At 37.2% G+C, this 16,354-nt stretch overlaps 1 protein-coding gene across 1 annotated transcript in view; it reads left to right on the top strand.

The window, feature by feature from the left end:
* The window catches only part of LOC135206852 (ecdysteroid-phosphate phosphatase-like), a gene marked incomplete at its 5' end in the record, with an annotated part of 30,316 nt that extends 18,054 nt beyond the window's left edge, over positions 1–12,262 (top strand). Inside the window, one exon of the mRNA XM_064238336.1 lies at positions 6,464–12,262. Coding sequence (XP_064094406.1) covers positions 6,464–6,592 — 129 coding nt within the window. The remainder of the gene's footprint in view (positions 1–6,463) is intronic.
* Between the last annotated feature and the right edge of the window lie 4,092 nt (positions 12,263–16,354).

Raw genomic sequence — 16,354 nt, 5'->3', positions numbered from 1 at the left:
GGTACTCAGCAGATGCAACCGCAAATTTCTTCGTTGCCGATTGCGGATCCAGTTCACGCTCCCCTTGCTGGAGCAGTGGATAGCAGAGTGGATTTTTTGTCAGAGGAGGAAGAACGGGGAGGACATTGTTCTGTCGACTTTTCCCCAGTCCCTTCTAAGGAGAATTTCTGCGAAGAAGACTTTCCGGAAGCAGAGAAGGAGTCCGTACAGTCTAATTACAAACTCCTACTGAAATTTTTTGCCGACAACTTCTCGGAAGATTTTGCTCCTGCCACCCCTCCTTCTCCAGAATCGCAGTATGCAAGGGACACCAGGATGAGTTCCTCGACTTTCATGAAGCTGGTGCTTTCGACTTCAGCCAAAAAAGCACCAAAGAAGGTGGGTGATTGGCTTAGTGTTAAAAGGGATCAAGGGAAGACAATTTTTTGTTTTCCTCCCTCCAAACTCTCTTCCAAGAGTAAGGTTTGGTACAAAACTGGGGAAGCCTTCTCTCTGGGAGTTGCTGCCTCCTCCCAAGGGGACTTTTCCAGTCTAGTCGACGCAGCTCGGAGATCCGCCCTTAATTCCGCCAAGATCTTTTTTACGTCGTCTGAAATGGATCATCTCTCCAAGAATGTTTTCAGGGTACTGGAAGTGATCAGCTTCCTTGATTGGTCCATTGGTGCTCTCGGGAGGAAGGTCAAGAGCTTTGGCCTGTCAGAGCAACAAATGTCGGAATTTGCGGGAGTGATGTCCTGTATTGATATAGCCATCAGGGACAGTGCATCGGAACTGGCTTCGGTATTTGCGATTGGAGTGCTGAAGAAGCGACAGTTGTGGTGCTCCTCCACTGCGAGAGGAGTATCACGTTCTCAGAAGTCAGCGTTACTGTTCGCTCCTTTAGATAAGCGTTTTCTGTTCCCGCAACCCTTAGTAGCGGAGATTGCGGAGTCGCTAGCACAGAAAGCGACTCAAGACCTTCTGGTGCAATCAACCAAGAAGCCAAGGACAGTACAAACGACGGTTTCTCGTCCTGCAACGAATCCGGAACCCGAGAAGCCCTTTCAGAGCAGATCTTCCTCACACCCTTTCTCCAAGACTCGAGGAAGGACGAGATTCGTACCCAAAGCAATCAGACCTTCAACAACCAAAAAGTGAGATTGTGTACCTCTGCAAGCCAGTAGGAGCCAGACTGCAAGAGTTTTGGCAAGTCTGGGAGGAGAAGGGGGCAGAACCGTGGACAGTTTCTGTCATCGAAGAGGGATACAGGATCCCGTTCGAAGAGTTCCCTCCCCTGTCGATGCTCTCGATCCCGTTTCCTTTCTACTCGCAAAATTCAGGAAAATGCTCTATCCTCGAGGAGGAGATAGTATCCCTTTTAGAAAAGAAAGCCATAGAGACGGTCTCTCTTCCACCTTCCCCAGGCTTTTACAACCGCCTCTTTCTAGTCCCCAAGTCATCGGGGGGTTGGAGACCAGTGCTAGACGTAAGTGCCCTGAACAAATTCATACGCAAGACGAAGTTCTCTAAGGAGACCACCCAATCGGTGTTAGCCGCTCTTCAACAAGAGGATTGGATGGTCTCCATAGACTTGCAGGATGCATATTTCCTAATCTCCATACATCCAGCTTCAAGGAAGTATCTGCATTTTGTGTTCAACGGAAGAGTGTTCCAGTTCAGGGTGATGTGCTTCGGTCTCTCGACTGCACCGCAGGTGTTTACAAGAGCTCTCACACCTGTGGCCAAATGGCTTCATTTGAGAGGAATCAGGATTTCTCTATACCTTGACGACTGGCTTCTTCGTTCGCAGTCGAAGGAGAAGTGTGCGGAGGATCTTCAAGTCACGCTTCAGTTAGCAAAGGAATTAGGTCTGATCGTGAACCACCCGAAATCGCAATTGATCCCGTCCCAAGTCAGGACTTATTTGGGAGTACAGATGGATTCAGTAGTTTTTTGGGCTTTTCCGTCCGATCAGCGGGTCAGTGCGGGCCTCAAGAAAATATGAGACGTCATGAGGAAGTCGTAATGCTCAGCCAACGACTGGATGAGCCTGTTAGGGACACTGGCCTCGTTGGAGCAGTTCGTCTTTCAGGGAAGATTACACATGAGACCTCTCCAATTCTATTTGAGAGAGCACTGGGAACGAAAGAAGGTGCCAGATTCTTTCGTTTTTCCCATTCTGGAAGGAATCAAGTTGGAACTGAAGGTGGAACTCGAAGGAAAGACTGTTGCAAGGGAAATCCCTCCATCCAGTGAGCCCGAACCTCGAACTGTTTGCCGATGCATCAGATCGGGGATGGGGAGCGACGCTACAGGACAGGGAGGTTTCGGGCCTGTGGTCTCCAGAAGAGAGGGAATTGCATATCAACGTAAAGGAACTAAAAGCAATTCATTTAGGTTTGATGAAGTTCGAGTCAGTCGTCCGGAACAAAGTGGTCCTAGTGAACTCAGACAACACCACGGCCCTGTCATATATAAAAAAGTGGGGGGACTCACTCCTTTTCATTTTGGGAAGCGATGAAAGAACTACTGCTGTGGGTGGAAATGATCAACGTAACTCTCCTCACAAAGTTCATCCAAGGAAAGCTAAATGTGAGAGCAGACCAACTCAGCAGGGGGAATCAAGTTTTAGCGACCGAATGGATGTTACATGACCATGTATACCGTCTACTGTGGTCTCTTTGTGGCCAACCGATGGCGGATTTATTCCACCAACAAGAACTTCCGACTTCCTCTTTACTGCTCTCTGGTATCGGACAGCCAAGCTCTTTCGGTGGATGTGATGATGTTCAATTGGTCGGACCTGGACCTATACGCTTTCCCACCGTTCAAGTTAATAAGAGCAGTCCTAAAGTTCGTGAACCATCGGAACACAAGAATGACACTGGTGGCTCCATTCTGGCCAGCGAGGGAATGGTTCCCGGAACTCCTACATCTAATAGATTTCCCGAGAAGACTACTTGAATGAGTAGATCTACTCAGACAACCGCAATACAGGAGATTCATCAAAAACCTATCCACTCTACGGCTGTCTGGATTCAGACTATCCAACGTCTCCTCCGAGAGAGAGGATTTTCGAGGGGAGTTGCAAAGTCTATTGCAGCAGCAAGGAGATCCTCGTCATCCAAAGTTTATCAGTCCAAGTGGTCTAATTTTAGAGACTGGTGCAAACGATCTGGAGTGTCTTCTTCTGAAACCACTCTAAGTCAGATCGCGGATTTTCTCCTTCATTTGCATTAAGTGTGCCGTCTTTCTCTTTCGACAATTAAGGGATATCGTTCTATGCTTGCCTCAGTGTTTCGCCATAGGGGCATTGAGGTTTCAAGCAACCAGGATTTGATGGATTTGCTTAAATCTTTTAATACATCCAAGGCTCAGTCTCCAAAACTAATCTCATGGAATTTGGATGTTCTTAAAATGGCTGATGTCTTCCAAGTTTGAACCTCTGGGGTCTAGTTCACTTCGGGACCTTACAAGGAAAACTATTTTTCTGGTTGCGCTTGCTACAGCTAAAAGAGTCAGCGAACTGCAAGCACTACACAAAAGAATTGGCTTTGCAGAAGGTAAAGCAGTATGTTCCTTCATTTTAAACTTTGTAGCTAAGAATGAGGATCCTTCTTGGCCATGGCCGCGCTCATTTAATATTCAAAGCCTTACGGATTTAGTGGGAGAGGAACAGGAGAGACTCCTCTGTCCAGTGAGGGCGCTTAAATATTATTTGAAACGCACCAAGACAGTCCGAGGCCCATCTTGTAATCTCTGGTGCTCGGTTAAGAATCCGTCAAGGCCCCTTTCCAAGAATGCTATGTCGTTCTTTCTAAGGGACTTAATTACAGAGGCGCACACGCATCTGCAAGAGAGAGAAACAATCATGGCGAGAGTAAAGGCGCATGAAGTGAGAGCAGTGGCGACTTCTTTAGCATATAAAAAGAACCTGTCTCTAGAGGCGATACTCCAGGCTACATACTGGAGGTGTAAGTCAGTGTTTGCGTCATTTTACCTCAGCGACGTGCAAACGACTTTTGAAAATTGCAGTACCTTAGGTCCCTTTGTAGTGACTGGCACAGTGTTGGGGGAGGGAACGTGGGAAGTCATTCCTTCTTTACTTTTATTATTGTGGTGGTTTGGTTTTTACAGTTGCCTAAGAGAACGGGGCTATTAGAGTTCTCCTCAGTTAAATTAGGGTGAAGATGAAGTGTGTTTTAAGGTTAGTTTTTAATTGTCTGGGGTTAGGTGATCCCTCGTTATTTATTCGTTGTGGTACTGCACCCAGAGAAGGGGCATTATGGATGTCGTGTCGCATACAGGTCACGCCCTAGTCGACTTGCACTCCTGTAAGCAACCAGCGACCAGGTCCATACACCCCGCTGTTGCTCTAAGGTTAGCGGATTACAGAGGCAGTAATGGCTAAATTGGCTACCTTAGCAGGTAAGGAACTATTTCAGTCTTCTTATTCAATTCTGTTAAGCAGTAGTTAGCTGTCACTGACCCACCTCCTAAAGGTGGCAATCAGCTATATTCAGTAACTACCAGGTAAGTTGTATATGTAAAAATGACATTTTTATGATAAAATAATGTTTTACGTATACTTACCTGGTAGTTACATAAAAGCCCACCCACCTCCCCTCTGTGGACAGGTAGGCATAAAATATCTGAGCTTAGCTGGAATAGTTCCTAGTACCCCGGTAGGGGCCGGGGGGAAGGGATCACCTGACCTATCAACTAGCGCTACCGCGAGTTTTGAAATTCTGCCATGACATCAGAGACTATAGCTATATGTAACTACCAGGTAAGTATACGTAAAACATTATTTTATCATAAAAATGTCATTTTCCTCTATTTTTGTGTATGTATATTGTCCACTTTAGTTTTCTTGAAAAATTATCAGCCCAAGTCCCAAGTTCATACTAAGAATTTAGTGAGCAGCGTGCATTCAAATCCTTTCTCTCTCTGCTGATGTATAAGTAAATCTTACTTGTATAATGTCTGGATACCAGAACAAACCCTTATCTTATAGAGACTAGTCAGTTGAAACACTAATAGGAAATTGACGGATGTCAATACTTTCTTGTGTTTAACACTTAGCACTTTTTAGACCATTCAACAGCATGTGGCTTATTTCGATCAGAGTACTATTTTGCTTATGGGTAGCTTACCTTACAAGAAATTTGACCTCCTCCCTTTTCCTTCAATACTAAATGTCCCTGTGTTCATGCAGTATGGAAATCCTTTTACCGTTACAAAACATACATCAGCCATAAAAGATTATGCCCATATTTAAGGTGGCAAAGGATAGGCTAACTTTACTGCTAGGTGGCAACGTATTGGGTGACTAAGTTAAAACCTTTCCTCGTGTATCACGCGAGTATGACAATATACCCCAGTTTCACTGTTTTCCAGATGTACTAGATAACAATATTAGATTCAGTACAGAAAACACTTCCTCGACTTAAGGCACCACCTACTTATGGGAATTCGATCTTATGGTGCTTTTTCAGTGCCGTTAACTGGGTTTTACAGTTCCATAACTTGATGTTGAATCAGGTTACAGCTGTTGACAGTGCTAATGACATGAATAGGCATCAAGTTAATGGCAGTTACGGTGCTGTAACTTGATACAACTTCAAGTTACTGCACCATGAGCACTGTTAAAGCTCCATTAATGGCAAAAACCCCAACTTACAGTTTTTGTTCTTCTAAGTCAGTAATTAAGTCATGCTTGTCAGGGACAAGGAGACACTCCTTTGTATGGACGTCACTCTTTTTCTTCAGTTCAGTTCAAATGTACTGCTTGGTAACTCATGAATCAAACCTTTTTTGGGAACCAATCTGTGATCCTACATTTGTGCTCTTTGAAAATAGACTGATCTCTTATGCCAAAGCATAATGTGTCAGAGGACTCAAGTACCATTTATGTCTCCATAAATATTTCAATTTGTATTTCTCCCTCTGCCTAATCTTAACAAGGCAGCAAGAAATTTTGTTAAGTGAACTTGAAGGTTCCTTCATATGGGGGTATACGTACCCTTTTGAGAGGTATTCTCAAGCAGACTTTTCTTTGGTGACCATGTAATACATATAGATAAAATAAGAGGTTTGTATTTATATTGACTATGAATATTGTATAACCTCTTGTGACCAGGTGACATACATATATATTTACATATAGCTTTATGCTTTGTATACATTTTCTGTATGATAAGACTGCCTTTATTATATTTTTACTTTGTTTTGAAAGCTGTAGAGAAGAGTATTCCAGATTTAGTTTCATAAGAATGCTTATTTTGTTGCTTTGCGAGAATGGATTATGTAAAAGTTTATGTAAATTTTGTTGATTGTAAATTATTCTTATAATTCCTTTTGAACCTTGGTATTAATTATTCATTGTAGCTATTTATCCTTGTTTCAACATTTGCAGGTAGTACATATGGTACTATACAGGAATCAGATGTTGGTTTTCTAACAATAGTTTTTCTCTCTCCAGATTCCATATTGTTCCTTCGCATTTGCTAGTCAGGAAAGTTCGGGCAGCTGGACATTAATAGAGCCACCTTTTCCACCAGTCACTCACTCGGCAAATATGAGATATGATTGGAAGATTCTCGTACCATAGCTGTTCTCCGTCCGCATCTTCCAAGTATGTGACATGTATTGTGATCCTGTAAGAGTGAGTTTAAAGCTGTTCTGTGTGCCATTGACATCATGTCCAGGTAGGCCAATAATCTTTATTTTCTTAATGGTAATTGGAGATAGTATTTTTTGTCATCCTCATGAAAGGTATCAGTTCCAGGTAAATGTGTTTAACATTAGTTTATGGTATCTCTTCAGAGGTATATCGTTGGTGATTGTGCTGTTTACTGCAGTGAAATTTTGTGGTTGAATTTTTATCCTATATAATTTCATATGCAAAAAAAAATTTTCATAAGGATTATATGATTGTATATGACTTCAAGTCTTGTTTGCATACCATTTAACTTGTGGTTTATAGGACTCACCACAAACTTTGTGTTCAGTTATGTAGAAGATGCTAAATTTTCAAAAAGACTACTTTGAAGCTGTCATTTTAGTGTGGATGATGAATAAGCATGTACATTTTTAAGTGTTTGCTGGTGTTCATAGAAATGTAACAATGTTGGTAGCCTTATATTGTCATGGTTAAAGTATCATGGTGTGATAGCTAGCTACAGTTCACATGCAGTCTTCACTGTAAATAACATTGATGGTATTGTAAGTACTACTTTGAATAGAATTTTCTCTTGTAAATCTGTGTTTACAAGTGCGTATGTGAACTTATCAAGGTTTTAAGTTACCATTTAGTGTCTTATTAGTTTTATTTATGTACTATTGTTTTATTTGTAGATTTTCATACATAACTAATTCTGTTATGTATATTAGTCATTTTTCAACCTCTTAATTCTTATTATGCCTTGAACAGCGTAACCCTAAGATGTGAATGGAGAAGATGAAAACATGTTACAGTTTTTTTGTGAGAATTTACTCACCACTTAAAAGCTGTGTATTGAATGTTACCAGATATAAGGTAATGTGCCAATAGATATTTAATGTTTTATGTGCATTTGTAATAGATGAAAAAGAGTGACCAAAGATTTTTTAATTGCCGGCAGTTTGGTAATTATAGGAACAATAGCCAAATGATGGATATTTTATTTTAAAGTTTCTTCTGTAATAACATGATCAGTTGTTATAAAGTGATTTTCTTCTGCACTTTTACTGAATGATCCAAAGGTGTGTTCATATAGACAATAGATTCTTTTATTTTAACTCAAGTCAGCATGCCTGGTTTGAGTGGACTGACAAAGTGGCTAATCTATGGTGAAAGGGAATTTTACATTAGTTAGATGATGCATTAGGCCTTTCTCAAATACTGTACAAGAAATCATCTGTCAGATATGGTGACAGCTGTCACTTCTTTACTCTTTTTCATCCACATAAGATGTGAGTTGGGTGCACTTCATTGATTTCTCCATTTCATAGGCTACTATTTCTCCATTTCATAGGCTACTCGGGCATCATTGTTACTCTTGATTCAATATTATTATTGATGATAAGTTTAGTGAGACAATGTAATTACTCTTAATTCAATAGTCTCTCCTGTATAATTGGTTGTGTTGTTGATGCCAGTTGGCCATACAGTGATTCTTAGACCCTGTACTAGCATCGAAATGAGTTGCAGAAATGCAGGACATAAATTTACCATATTTTAATGGAAAATTAGTGACCAGTAAGTGTATCATAGACCTATTTATTTGTAAAATAAAAGTAATCATTTGCAATATACTGAAAATTAAAACAATATAAGCCACTGTAGCACCATCAAAGCTGAGAATAGAAATTTTAAAATCTTTTCACCCAATTCCTGTCTTACATCTTAGTATGACTTGTTTTTAACTATTGACTAAGCACTTTGTTTGTCATAGCAAATCAGATACTGCACAAAGTCCCAGTAAATGTACGAGGATTATATATTTTAATATTTTAATAAGATTGTGTAAAGTTCTTTTTTCATGCTTTTTCCATTTTTTAAACTTGCTTTAATACAATTTATTTATGAAATCAAGAAGATACAGCTCTGTATCTTTCACTCACCAAAGATTTATCTTTTTCACTATACATTTTACCATCTCCTTTGCAAGTTTTTACTGTTACTTTACTTTAATGACAAAAATTTGCCGAATCTTGATTTTCAAGTTTTGACTTGGTATGTCTGTGCAATAATTGTGGGAGCTGTAAGATTTTAATCAATTTCTTTTCATGATGCCTTTTTTTTTTTTTTTTTTTTTTTTTTTTTTTTTTTTTTTTTTTTTTTTGTTAGTACGGTATACCATGTATGATAACTTTAGTGTGGGCTTTACAAAAGGCATACATTCATAGATGGAAGAAATGTTGATTAATGGAATGGCCACCATTGCCAAGAGAGGCTAATATTCTCATAAACAGGTGGTTGTGAAGAGGATATTTTGATGTTTTAGTCTTTTGTTGATCATCTTGAAAATTTATACAAAATTTTTGTGTGTGAAAGGATTAGTGTTATACTATTTTTAGGGGAAAATAATCTAGCATCCAGTACTGATTGTATTTTTTAGATTGTTTACTAGGTTTTTATTTCTGACAAGAAAAAGAATGATTACTGTAGCTTGTAATGTATTTATCACACTTTTTGAAACATTTGAACCTTTAAAGCTAATTTATTTTTAGTATTTTATTATTGGGGGTTAAAGAAATTGTAAATAATCAGTATTATATAAAAGTGTAAAACCTCATTGATCATATGCTGTATATGCCATAACTTTTGTCTCAGATATCTTAGGTTTACAGTCTTTTGTCTCTCAAACAGGAGAAGATAGTCCTATATGAGTATGAGTATATGCATGCACCTCCTGGTAATGTCTCAGCCCCCTTCGTGAACCTGCAGTATTATTAACAATGCTGTTCACTGTTCCCCAAGTATCTGTTCACAGCAAGATTGCTATTCTTCTGCTTAATGTTAAATATTACTAAATAGTTTTTACTTTTCCTTATGTTGTTATCATTTCTTCCAAGCGTTTTTTTCTCATTTGCTCAGTTAGTTATGATAGAGTGCATTCTTTATTCACCAGATACGCATCATTTAAATGCAAATTTAGTCTCCAGAACTGCAATACCATCTTCATCCCCCAGAATTTATGATAAGAAATATAGCAGAAGTGGTCTTGTGCTGGTGGAAGCTTATCACCAGATATTGATTTTCCCTTTTTGGAGACAAACCAACCACTTATCACCTTTAGTAGACTTTGGTACATAGAGCCACAACCCTAAGAGGTTCCAAGCTTTGTAGTACAGCAAAGTGAGGTCAATGTTGCAGAAAGAATGTATTTGAGACATTTTTGTGGATCCACAAGGCACATGCATAGTAAAATTACAAACTGTTTAAGAGTCAAAGGACTGTCAGCACAGGAACATTTAGGACATACTTGTGAGGAATGTATATGATTGAGATTTTTGTAGGAAAAAATCTTGTGTGTCATAAAATCTATGGTTATTTTATGATTAAATCTTGAGAAGTGTTAGTTATTTTTGTGCCAAATATTGTGCAGTAATGCATTGCAATTATGTAACCGGTGAATATTGTACCTGGTGAATTATAAAGTGGGCATCAAATTGTATGGTGATTCACCTTTGCTGAAACATTATTTATTTGATGCCTTCTTGATGATGAGTGAGATAGAACTGAAGTTTAATTGATAGGGAATAAGTAATATTTTTGGAGCATTTTTTTATTTTATTTTGCATTTGGGTTTCTTTTTGAGCAACACAAATTCTCATATTTTAATGGTGCCTTTAATCTCAACGTCATGAAACCAAGATAAATTCAGTATTGGCAGCACTGATGGTTCATGGAGTGTGAGTAAGCTGAGTTGGTAGGAAGAAGTCACTGACTGTCATATTTATTTTATTTTGTCATATTCTATGATTTCAGAACTTATTTAGTAGCACTCCAATTGAACAGATGCCTTGGGGTCTTACTTCCTGATAAATAGCAAAGTCCTTAAATTATCAACTCTCCAGGCATTTCCCGGGTTATGACGGGCTCGTCTGAAGACTTTCTTTAATATATTCATCTAAAATTATATCCCAGGTTACAATGCATGTTCCAGGGTTATAACACCGAAAACGCCGATGCGACAGAAGAAATATGGCTCCAAAAGGGCAGAAAAGTTAAAATTTGGAGGTTATTATGGTGAAAAACTCAATAAAAATACAAGTTACGTCATTTTTGAGACATGCAAAGGATTAAAAGTAAGGCTTTCTTATGATTTTTGACGATTTTCGGCTTACAAAAATTTTCAGCTTACAATGCGGCGTGGAAACGGAACTCCCGCCGTAAACCAGGGACTTCCTTTACTTGATTATTTCCTGGTTGTCCTACATCTAACAGCAATTCCATGTAGTTCATAAACTAAACTAACCTTTACTTTAACCTAACATTCAATTTAAAAAATTAGGCTAAAAACATATCACTTCTGAAATGGTAACATAGCAAAAAATAAACATTGTAATGTAGCTGACACATACAGAAGTTCACCAAGTTGAGATGTTTGTAATTAAATATCTTTTCATGTGTGTATCTTCATTTACATGTAGTACAGTCCATTCCCCTAATATATAAAAATATGTTCACTAGGAGGTATCACGTGTTATACTAAGGCTTCCTCGCCCAGAAATAGATTTTTCCTACGTCAAAATCCCTTTTATGAACCACACTTCTTATGGGAACAAATGTAAAGTCATTCCCTGGCTTAAGACGGCTCTGGCTTATGACATTCCGAGGTTACAATGTTTTCCAAATATGTATATTTATCAGAAACTATTTCCTGGTTTATGACGCATCTTTTGGGGTTACGACGCCAATCCAACGGAAGAACTATGGCTCCAAAACGGCAGAATAATAAAAATTTGGAACTTTAAAAAAAAAAAATGTATGAAAAACTGAATAAAAATTCAGTTTATATTGTTTTCAATACACCCAAAGCATTAAAAGTAAGGTTTTCTTAGGATTTTTTAAAATTTTCGGAATACGACCAAGCATAAGAATGGAATCCCGGCAAAAACCGGGGACAGCCTGTATATGGCTGACATATGCCCCCAGTTAGTCCAGTATGTATACTTATCATCACCACTTTTTCTTGCACAAATTCCTACATTCATCTGGGTTGCTGTTTTCCAACTAGCTTTAGCTTGCTTGTGGTAACATCAACATCTGTTATCTAGCCCTTGACTCCTTCCATATTAGTTAAGTCTAACACTCCACTAGCCATTTTGATTCCAAGGCAGTAGCTTCAATACTGGTTAGCTGATTTCACAGCAGATTAAAGGCACATGTAAAGTAAGGGTTTTCAAGTTAGGAAATATTGTGCTTTTTCTTTTTACCGAAGTGTACAAAATATTATTCTGTATTTTCATTCAGGATGATAGAGGAACTCTGTCTTCATTATAATACTTTGAAAGATTCATTTGTGATTCGTGCTGAGAATTGGGGCTTATAATCTTGCAAATATTTGCTCACAAACTGTTTTTACAGTGTTAAGTAGAGAATATGAAAATTGTGTTAATTAGAGAATATGAAAATTGTGATTAGTAGATGAGAAAATATTGATATTTTGTTGTAGCTTTGGGGATGTATGATATTCCACTTACATAAGTTTAGAGGTGATGAGGACTGCAATGTGTTAGAATTAGTGAAAAATTTTGTCCTGTATTTTGGAATAAATAGTAGGTTTTTTTTTTAATGAAAAAAGGTGTTAGAATTTCAGTAGATTAATTTTGGAATTGTGAAATCAGATTCATCATCATACAGTGACATTAAATGCACTGTATTCTTATTTTTCTCTCTCTTAACTTGAATGAATGAAAGTGCAAACCAGTTTTTTAAAAACTTCATTTCAAAATACCCACCCACCGATGAAAAATATTTCTTTGCCTACAAGGTATGCACCCACCACTATATCACCAAATTGGGTTAGTGTGATAACTGTGTACTGCACTTGTATTTATAAGAATTATCCATTTTTATTATATAATATATACATATATATTTTGTTGTATAGTTATATGCTCAAAGGGTATGATTACATACTTTAATGACTTAAGTTATACATTAGTTATTTGTCTACCATAGTTGCTAAAGTACATGCAGTTTTAAGTATGATTTTTCTGCCACAAACCAGTTATTTTATTACAGCCTTATGTGCATCCATGCACACTGTTAGACTCTCCTCTTCACTGTCAGGCATATCCTGTATTGTATGGTTCTGCTTCACATTTTTTTCTAGTATATTCTTGTTAAAGTATTTATGACCTGAATGAAAATAGAGGAGAAAGATGCATTTTATTACTAACACATGAACTTCATCAAAACATAGGCTGTTATTCTGAAGAGTCAAAAAGTTGTGTAAATGCACATAAGGCTATTGTAAAGTAACAACTTGTAAATGGAGAAGCAAATTTTGTCTGAGAAATTTGATTTTAACCTGTAACTTTTATGATTTTATTCAAACATAATATCGTGAATGCTATGGAAAATGTTTTTATAGTATCTTCTTTCCATCCAGCTGCACAAGTGAATATTTACGTCAAGTAAGATTACTGTGCAATGGTGTTTCAACCATGTTGTCAAAGAAACCGAGATTGTGATAGTTATAGTTAAACTTTATAACTGTAATTACTACGTGTATGCGATGGATATCCCCTGGCTTAATTATTCCGTGCATGCTGCAGATATCATGGTCTGATGAAAATTGTTCTTGTCATTTGAACTGCACATGTAAGCTTGCAGCTTGTATGGCAAATGTTGCTAGAGAGTGATTCATGTGAAAGTGATTCCTGTGACTAATAAATTGTTAAGTTTTACAGCAGAAAGCCCTTTTTTACCCAAACATTTTTGTTAATCATAAATTGCTTCATTCTTGAATGTTTCCTTTGAGTATATTGTCAATATCATCATTAGGCTTTTAACTTTCAACAATGATCATAAAATGGAAAATAAATTTGCTTGTACTCATGTCTCAAATATTCTAGGTTTTTAGTCTTTTGTTTGTTGGACAATAGAAGGTAGTCTTATCATGCAAGCACCCTCTGCATCTTCAGGTATGTCTTGATTACTAAAACTAGTGACCTCACTTTTTTGTAAACTTGTGTTGATACTCTGTTCACTGTTCTCCAGTGTTTACCTTGAGTGACTTGCCATACTATTGCTGATTGTTAATTAATTTTCCATTGTTCTGCTTTAATCATCATTTACTGCAAACACCCATTTTCTATTTAGTGTACTCATTAATGACAAAAGTGACTTCTGTAGTTAGCAGGTAAAACCTAGTTGCCGGTATCACCTCTTGGATCAATGGTTTTGTAAGGAACATGTATCCTTTTTTTTTCCCCTTATTTAAGGGTATTCGCCAATGCCAGTTACCTGTAGGCATAATGCTAAATTATGTTCTCTTTTACATTCAGGTTTATGTCAATATCAACCTACCTTATTACTTTTTATATGAGACACTTCTTATAGATGATTGGACTTGTATCCATTTGGGCCAGTAGTCTACCAACATGAAATCAGAGAAATTTATTTCTGGTGATAATTTATTTCTTGATGTGGTTTGGATCCCACATTAAACTGTAGGTCCCGTTGCTAAGTAAATAATTGGTTCCTAGCCATAAAAATATCTAATCCTTCAGCCTAGCCCTAGGAGAGCTGTTAATCAGCTCAGTGGTCTGGTAAAACTAAGATATATATACTTAACTTTTTAGTTGTAGGTGGTCATTTTTCACCTTTGGCGAAGAAGTTGGGGACTCACTTTCCCCATCATCATAATTCAGGTTCATCTCTCATTTACAGCACTGTCAAGAGATGTGCATTTCTTGGGTTATTTTCAACAACTCTTTTGGTTTTTGTTTTGTTTGTTTGTATGGTGTTTTTACGTTGCATGGAACCAGTGGTTATTCAGCAACGGGTGATAGAAGTTCACGTCGAGAGTGAACTTCTATCACCAGAAATACACATCTCTCACTCCTCAATGGAATGGCCGAGAATCAAACCCGCGACCACCGAGGTCAGAAGCAAACACCAAACCAACCACGCCACTGAGGCAACTCTTTTGGTAGCAAGTGTCCTGCATTTCTTATTCCCAAAGAATTTTACCTGATACGGGCACCTTCCTTTGCATACTGAAAGTTTTTACCATGTAGTTTGCAAATCATATATTTGAGTGTTTTTCATTTTCAAAAAGGCTCGTGATTCAAGTGCCTTGCTTGACACAATATTTGTTTTGTCTTTACAAAGCACAAACCTTTTTGTTACCAGAAATCGGTTACTGACTCAATACAGTCTGCAAGCACTCGACTAGATCCTAAAAGCATATGGAAAAACTGGGACATTTAGCATCTTAATCTCCCACCTAACTAGCAATTCAGGTATATATATAGTTAAAGGGTTATAAGGAAACAAAGTAGTATCTTTCTAACCAATTAATCATAAAGTGAAGACCCTCATCCCAGCGCCACAGTTCTCATTTTCTCATAACAGTTTACGCAAAATGTGAGGTTACTGGTTGAGACCTACTGGAAGATTCAGATGGTGAATGGTTAGTAAGACTAACTTCCTCTGTCTGACAGACAAAATATTTATGAACCTGGGGACATTCAGGAAACAAATATAGGCTCATATAGGATCAGTGGGTTAGTATGAAAACCTTTTTGTTACAAAATGTAGCGTTGTATTCAAGACTGTGTGGAAGAACCAGCAATAAACATTTCCAAAAGTTGAAAAAACAGATTCAGTCTTCTTTCAGTTTTGAGAGGCTGTCGAAATTTTATTTTGAAAGTAGATACTTTTTTAAATAAAAGATGAGCCAATTTCCTCCAAGTGGGTCATCAGTGACAAGAGCCAAGCCTTCAAAAGTCTATCAGATATATGTCCAACACACTAGTATTATTATTTGATAATAATAAAAATTAGCAAAAAAGGATGAAAATAGAGAGAGACTGCTACTCATTGTTCTTACCTTTGAGGTAAACTTTGAGAACCAAGGAAAACAGGTTGGTCAAATTTTTCATTAAATACTTTAAACAAATATATAATTTGATGGACAGAGTCTTACAGGTGTGTTCAGTTAATTGTATACTTAATGAGTTAGTATATTTAAAAAATGTTATTTGGATTTGAAAATAAGGTTTTAAAATTTTACATGATTTTTTTACCTCATTTGCAAATCAAGAACTGGATTTTTTTTAAAAAGAAATCTTTATTCACACAATAGGGTGGAAAAAAATTGTCCGACACTGCCACCCAACTTTTTCATTTGTATTTTATAAATATGTAAAGGAAAAATTACCTAAATTTTTTTACCTTGACTATCAAAGTTCACCTCGAGCTAAAATTTCAAAACCAGGGAGATATCTCTTAGCCAGGTTCTTGCACACAACACATCATGTATGAAAAGAATTTGATTAATTTCAGTTGATTGTTGTAATGAGATAGATAATATTTGTTGGACATTATTGTATAAAACAGAAAAACTTTAGCTTGTATATGTTTAAGTTAAAGTAACCCACTATTATGTAAGTGTCATCAGTGTAGATGGTAATATTTTTATTGAGAAGATCCCACAATCCCAGATATATTTTTTGTGTACATAAAGTATCAAATTTCAGTTGTGATTATATTTTAGAATATTTGTAGTCAGAGGATATTGTACCCCAATTTATTCTCATTTGCTGTCAGTTAGGTGTTGAATTCTCTTTTTCTTGGTCCTGATACCCTTGTTTTATGGTAGATTACCTGTTATTTGTAAATCATTAGGAACCAAAAATATTTATTGTA

Source organism: Macrobrachium nipponense, chromosome 31, assembly GCF_015104395.2.
Source record: "Macrobrachium nipponense isolate FS-2020 chromosome 31, ASM1510439v2, whole genome shotgun sequence".
In the NCBI taxonomy this organism is placed as follows: Eukaryota; Metazoa; Arthropoda; class Malacostraca; order Decapoda; family Palaemonidae; genus Macrobrachium; species Macrobrachium nipponense.
Note: the sequence above shows the minus strand (reverse complement) of the source record. Positions and strands in the feature narration are given on the sequence as shown.